At 34.2% G+C, this 7,270-nt stretch overlaps 1 protein-coding gene across 1 annotated transcript; it reads right to left on the bottom strand.

The window, feature by feature from the left end:
* Positions 1-3,127: 3,127 nt before the first annotated feature.
* On the bottom strand, positions 3,128-6,854 carry LOC129300429 (probable inactive poly [ADP-ribose] polymerase SRO5). The gene is made up of 5 exons (XM_054938999.1): positions 5,930-6,854; positions 5,496-5,734; positions 5,240-5,376; positions 5,048-5,142; positions 3,128-3,624 (listed from the first exon to the last, which is right to left on the bottom strand). Exons 1-5 carry the CDS (start codon positions 6,517-6,519, stop codon positions 3,597-3,599), a joined length of 1,089 nt encoding a protein of 362 aa, XP_054794974.1. The 5' UTR covers positions 6,520-6,854; the 3' UTR covers positions 3,128-3,596.
* Between the last annotated feature and the right edge of the window lie 416 nt (positions 6,855-7,270).

Raw genomic sequence — 7,270 nt, 5'->3', positions numbered from 1 at the left:
GGTCAAGCAAAATAAACTCACATTTAATTTTTTACTGCATATTGAATATGATTACCCCCCTTTAATAGGAGAAAATTAGTGCACAGTCAAATAAACCTGGAAAAATTACAATATTAGTAGAATGTTAATATCACAATAGTTATTAATGATAAATTAATAATATTGAAATGGGGGAACTGGGTTTTGAGCAAGATATTACTGTCATGTAATGTTTGGATGATGTAAAGAGGGGTGATGCGTTAAATGGATTAAGACGGAAATGTGGTGTTGAGAGATTGAGAAACCGGTGGCGGGCGATGGAATATTTACCATTAGTGCTTGGAATTGGAAAGAGAAGAGAATGATGTGGAAGGGAGAGCATGATATGATTGAAAAAGAGCATCCTGTGGGGCTCACTCTAATGGCTACAAACTCTTAGGGCGGTTCCTCCTGATTTTACCTAACTATACCCTCCCCTCACGCTCTCCCTGTGATCCTTATGCCCGATTGCGACCCTCATCGTCGCACCCAGGTAACCTAATTCTCTCCTGTCCTCCCACGCCATTTTCATGAATTTCGATTTTTCTTTTTTTTTTTTTCATTTCATATCATGGGAGATGCATTTTCGATGCTGGAGATTGAAGATAAGAAACATGGAGAGGGCTCGTGCTTAAATGCTTTTCACAAGCTTAAACACAATCTTTTCTTAAAAGCGATCTCATTAGCCGTTCAAACAATTCTAATCATCATGATGACATAATCATTCATCAATTTTTTTTTAAAAAAGGACTAAATGAAGGAAATCTTACTAAGTATATGCAATCAACTTGAAGTACTATTGAGTAAAAAAAAAGAAAAAATCTCAAACACTGGTGGAGACCACTTTTTAACATACACATGAGGGTAGTAGTAGTTTCAGAAGATAATTTCACAATTAAGACAGAATAACTCTCTGGTTCGTACGCCAATTTTAGGGTTTTTTTTTTGTTTTTTGTTTTACAGGAGGGGGGTTTTTTCCCGAGGTGGATTGCGTCTTGTGCTTCTTGCGATGCTAACTACCAACATGGCCATTGGTCAAGCGGGCCTGGCTTATTCTCATTGGACGACATCGCGACTTCTAACCCCCCACTTCTCTATATGTGACAAGGAACGCATTTGAGAAATGAAGGGCTCGTGAGTCAGGAACATGATTCTGGCTTCTTGATTATCATGTTTAATTAATGATACATAGTGATTCCTCCGTTTAAATTATAAAATATTTTAAATAAAATTTTATATATTAATAAAATTTATTAAATATACTTTATTACTTTACTTTTTTAGATAAAAATATAAATTTTTAAAAATACCTTTTATTTAATATTTTTTTGATAAAAGAATATTAAAAAGAGAGAATATATGAAAAAGGTAATAATGAAAAAAATCATTAATAAAACCTTATTTTTTAAATCAAAGTATCTTATATTTTAAGACATTTAATTCTCCCTAAAAGTGTTTTATAATTTGAAATGGATGGAATATTATTACTTTATCTTATTTTATTGATAGTCACTTTTAACATATTTTAATCAAAATTTAAGAAAAAATCTTAAACTCTATTAATTTTGTTTTGAGCTTTAACAAATTTTACTTTACTGTTAATAAATATTCTTAAATTTTATTATTAGTATTTTTATTTAAATATTTAATAAGAGCAAAAATAGAATGAAAAAAATTAAAAATTAACAAGTGCCCTGTAAATAGAATCAAATTTTATTTTTCACTCTTTACTGTATGAATAGGACGAGTGGAGTATTTCCTTAATTGTCTTGTCTAAATCCTGGTGATAATAATCCTTTAATTTTGTATAAAAATATTTTTTTATAAAAATTGATCATCATTTTTATAAGTTACTCCCCCCGTATTACAATATAAAAAATCTTCTAAAACCTTTGCTTGGTCTAAAATATAAAGCATTAGGTAACTTGTATAATTAATTTTTTAATCATACTTCTATTTCATTTATTACTTTTTTTAAACAATTAATGAGCATAAAATTAAAAAAATTATTTTTTTTTAAAATTAATGTTTCAACTAATATTTTTTGAAAACTGTAAATTAATTATCGATACTTTGTAGTTTAATCGGGAAGGAGTACTACTATTTTACGTATAAATGATAAAGTATTTAATATCCTTTTCCAATTTTATTCTTTGTACAACGTTTTATGTTTCAAGAGCAGAAAAAGAGATTGCATGTACAATAATAAAGAAAATATTTTTAAAAATGATACATTTAATAGGAATAAAATAATTTTTTAGACAATATCAATGATTGAAAATAAAAAATGATCTACATAAAAAAGATAAGAAGAAGTATACAGATGAAGCGCGGCCAATAACCCCAAGATTACGTGGCACTAGGTTTTGTTTATGCGAATGATAAGTAGCCTAAAAGCCAAGGAGAAAAGAACAAGGAAAAATCAAGAAAACGAAACAGAGAGCACGCGTGTTTCCAGCTGAAAATTTCCGCCTTAATTCTCTCTCGGGTCCAAAAACTGAATCAAAGGGAAAACTGAAAAGGAAGTGAATGAAACATCAATAAGGTGAAGAGTCATGTCGATTATTTTGGGGTTGGCCAGGCCTTCAGTTTTATCGGATCAGATTGGCCGACACATCCAAACTATACGTTTGGGCCTGCTTCTATCTATTTCATGGTCTTCTTCATCACATAGTCCATTGCTAGATCAAAACTGTTTCCTACAGTTACAATGGTTTGATCATTGGAAGGATTTGCTAGCGTCTACGCGGCAAAATATGATTCACAGGACTAACATTCTTGGATTAATCTAATGGACAAAATTTTGCAACGCGAGCAGTGCAACATGTCACAAGTGATTCCACAAGCTATCATGAAAATTATGCATCATGCAACAAACATCCAATCTTTGGTCACTGAATCCACCCTTGAGATTGAAAATTGATACCATTACCGTCAGACAGGCACACAGGAAACTTGGTGAGCAATGGGCCGAATCTGTGGCTTTTACAGCAGATGAGGTCTTGTCAGAAGAAGACCTCATCTGAACCTGAAAACTACATGAAAGAAACTAAAGACACGAAACTAGTGCAGACGTCGACACTCAACAATCACTTCAAGAGATGCACAGTGGATCCAAATTCTAAAAAGTATCATCATATACTGACAAAACAGGGGGGGTTTACAATTGAGAGAAGGAACCACAGTGAAAGCCATTCAAGATGTCCATATAACTTTCCTTGTTCCTGGTTGATATCATTCCATTCCGACTTGCTACTAGAGGGGGAAAAAGTAGAGAAAGAAAGAAAAGAAAGAGGAAAACTGTTACTCGATAATACCACCGTGATTACAATTCACCATTTATCAAATCCTCAAGAGTCACGCTGCTCCTCAACCAGGCCGTACGGTGAAGATCGGTTAACAAGTCAGTGACCAGTGACCCCTCGAGCGGATTGTGTCTTCTCTCTATTAGTGATTCCGAGTCAGTGAGCATCATGTCAACTCCGGTGTGATATCTACATGTTAACAGCTCATAATAGATCTTGGGATACAACTTGTTCAGTTTTAATGACCAAGCTGTCTTATTCTACTTCAGTTCTTCACCTTAGCTGAACGGTTGCACGTTTTCTGAAGCATAAGTACAAATTCACCCTGTTAGATTCGATAACTAATACACATGCACAAATAATAAGCCCGAGACTGCAAAAGTTTCTGCTTAAACATATGCATAAAATTCCTAACTCCAACAGAATCCGGAGGACATAATAAATTGGATCCAATGTTACATATTAATATATTATTAGCTTATTATTAGCTTATTATTTAGGGAGAATCTCATCTAGGCCCCCATCAGAGAAAAAACCTCACTCAAGGCCCAATACATGCTAATATTATTTTGCAAGCTTAAGGGCTCTTTTTGCAAATATGTTTTAGGAAAAAGAACACAATTGCCCTTAGTGAGAGCATGCAACAAGTACAAGTTTAGATTCATGTTCACGAATTCACGATTTTAGTTCACATGTCCATTGGAAATGAAATTCTTGTTTAGAATTGACATATTCGTTTTGGCAAACTTAATAAATTTATGATTTAAAGTTCAAATATTTACAAATATAAATTCATCTATTTACAAGTCAAAAGTTAAAATTCATGACTTCATATATTTATAATTAAGATTTATTGTGACAACAAGTTTAAATTTTTATAATTATATATTCACTAATTCACGACTTTAAGTTCACATGTAAACAAGTAATTGTTCATTGATAGTGAAATTTTTGTTCATGATTGATAAGTTAATTTTGGCTAACTTAATAAATTTATAAATTAAAGTTTGAATATTTTATAAGTACATGTTTATTTATTCACAAGTCAAAGTTTAGAATCTATGACTTTATATATTCAGAATTAAAATTTATCATGACATCGAGTTTAGATTTTTATGTCACAACTTTAAGTTCACATATTGATGAGTATTTATCCATTGGTAATCTTTCTTTCTCACTAAGGCTAATTGTGTCTTTTTCCCTTAAAACTTATTTGCAAAAAGGACCCTTGAACTTGTAAAATAATTTCATAATTTTTTCTACTTTAGGGGTCCTAGAGGAGATTCTCCTTATGTTTATTTTGCAACCGCTCCAAAATTCAAAACCACATGTTTTTTCACATCAAGGAAACCGCGGTCTGACATCATGAAATCGACCACAAAGACTCATATCATTGATTGATAATAAACATGCATAAACCGTCCTCAAATATGTAGTATATTAACACTTGCGCAGTAATCCCCAAAATTTTAAGATGTGACAACCAAATTCAAAAGCATACCGCAAGAATATTTGAGTACTTCAATTCAACACACATGCTTTTCATATACAAGTTCATAACATGAAATAGATTGCAAGATGTAGAGCACCAGCACTTGTCATGTAATTTTAATCTACAAAACCAGTAAGGTTGATGTTTGTCACTCAGTAGCCAGATAAATGGACCAGAACTACATCCCTTGAGAAAATGATGAACAAAATCACACAGGGAGGATTAATAGTACCTTGCTCTGAAAGATTTGATGACTGAAATCAACAACTCGTCTCCTGCTATTTGTCTTACTTTTTGTATGAGTTCACGCCGTGAAATCTTCTTTTCCTGAAAAACAAAACAGAGGAAGCTTTGATAAGTGAGCTCATATAAAGAGTAGAGTCAGGGTGCTCAAAAACCCCAAAAAGGAAGTCAAAACACTTACTGTGTGATCTTTGTGGAATTTGGAGATCAAGGCAATAGTAGATGGAGGCAAGAACTTCGAGAGCACAGAAATTAGACTTGGAAATGGCATCCAAGGGGAAGATGGCGTTTTTAAAGTTTCTTCAAACTTCGTTAGCCCTGCAAAATTACACATATGCAAGATTTTACAACATTTCTCAATTAATGATTTACAAATTCCCGAATACCATAAAAGACAGCAACTCCATCACAAACTGCCAACAAAGATCTGTCCATACCTTTCATGCCAGGAACCTTGAAACTTATAACGTATTCCGGAAAAATATGAGAATTCATCCGGGTACACCCAATGATATACTTCTTAGGAGCTGAAAGACTGTCCACCCCTGAATCATATTCGTCAGAACTAGGATGGCATTGCTCAGAACCAGGATGCACAAGCTCCTGCCTCCCCAAAATAACGCGACATAGTAATAAGTGCCTTAGACCGTCTTTGTCAACATTAGAGCTTTTCAAACTACAAAGCAGCAAGAAAGACATTTCATTAACTTATGAATTAAGATTGAAAAAAAATGCAAACAATAGTTCTTTTGGCACTAAAAAAAAATTATTCTTAAAAACAATTGTCTAAGTGCAGTTTAAAATTGAAAAAAATATCCGATATCCGTTTTTAAAATATTGTGCTTCATAATAAATAATAACTTTTGCATACCTTTCCATAGGAGAATCATCTGAAGAGAGAGATAATCCGCAACCAAAATGTCCATTATTCTGAGTTTTACCGCCATTACAAAAACCATGGGAAATAATCTCTCGTACCTCTTCCTTGCCAGAAGTCCCATACCATGCATACTTCACATTGGCATTACCACGACGCTTTTCCTCAGCTCGCATATAAACCTCAAATGATTGAATTCGAGCTCGCGCCGTAACGCTAGAACAAGCATTTCTATGGATTGCAACGACCTCCGTTTTCGCCCCAAGCGTCCCCAAACCCAGAATGAATCTTCTGCGAATGAGATCATGAGCCCTCTCTCCTTCAGCGAGTCTAAGAAAACCTTCATCGAACATCTGGTGCCGCACATAAGTGCTACCAGAAACAGCACTCTCGCAATCTGAAACCGTTGATCCCTCGTTGCTCGAGGTCTCCCAGACCGAATTCTCGACCCTCATATGATCTGATTCATCGCTTGCCTCTTGCTTAACGGATTCGTTCGAAGCTGAAGTTCCAATCTCATCAACTTTCAACCGTGGACTGGACCCATTGTGACAGATTTCTAGCAACATATTGTCGAAACACATAACGGTACAATAAAACCGCGCAAACTGTAAGAGAAGCACAGAATGCTATAACCAATCAAACAACCAAGAACAGAAGCCCAAGTTGGATGTATATCTACAGAATTAAGTCGGGACGTGAAACGAAACCAATCAAATAAATGAATAGGGGATGTGTTTGGAGGTTATATGTAACCATAAAAGGAAAGAAGAAATGAAGTTGGATTATACATGTGGGTAAAACCGAGAGAAAGAGAAAACGTGGCGAGAAAGAAAGCAAGAGAAAGAGAGTTGGGAATGGATGTGAAGCAGTTTTCTTGGAGAAGAAGAGAAAACAGTTATGGAAGTAAGGGCATGCAAAGAGGGTTGAGAAGAGATTTAAAAAAGAACGTGACGGGAAGGAACTTCTGTTTTGCGATGGGCGGTGCTAATTGTTTTTGGAGGGCAATCTATCGCATTTAGGTCGGTGTGAATTTACAATTGCGGGTTTGACTTAATCAAGTAAATCACGTAGGAGACCATCCATTGTCGTCGATGATGACGGTTATTCACTGAGGATAAAGGTGTAAATATACATATGGAAGCGGTCCTGTCTGTGTTGATTGACCAATTTTAATGGTATGCATGGGTCCTTATAAACCGGAGCTACAAATCTGTGGACATTGGAAAAAGAATAAAGTCGGTTTTATTTATTTTTAAAAGGTGTTCATATATAATTCATACATAAATTATTTTTTTAATGCATAGCTAACAAACATTGAAACAATATTTTTAA

This window comes from Prosopis cineraria, unplaced genomic scaffold (genome assembly GCF_029017545.1).
Source record: "Prosopis cineraria cultivar Desert tree isolate PC_DT_omini unplaced genomic scaffold, ASM2901754v1 PC1585, whole genome shotgun sequence".
Classification (NCBI taxonomy): Eukaryota; Viridiplantae; Streptophyta; class Magnoliopsida; order Fabales; family Fabaceae; genus Prosopis; species Prosopis cineraria.
The sequence above is the reverse complement of the archived record's forward strand: the minus strand, read 5'-3'. Positions and strand labels throughout refer to the sequence as shown.

What these genes read in the sequence shown, in the direction of transcription:
- LOC129300429 (XM_054938999.1), bottom strand. Translation starts at nt 6,519, where the DNA reads ATGTGTTTCGACAATATGTTGCTAGAAATCTGTCACAATGGGTCCAGT. An exon ending in GATGATTCTCCTATGGAAAG is followed by an intron (nt 5,735 to 5,929) that starts GTATGCAAAAGT and finishes GCTGCTTTGTAG; the next exon opens with TTTGAAAAGCTCTAATGTTG. An exon ending in AATTCCACAAAGATCACACA is followed by an intron (nt 5,143 to 5,239) that starts GTAAGTGTTTTG and finishes TTTGTTTTTCAG; the next exon opens with GAAAAGAAGATTTCACGGCG.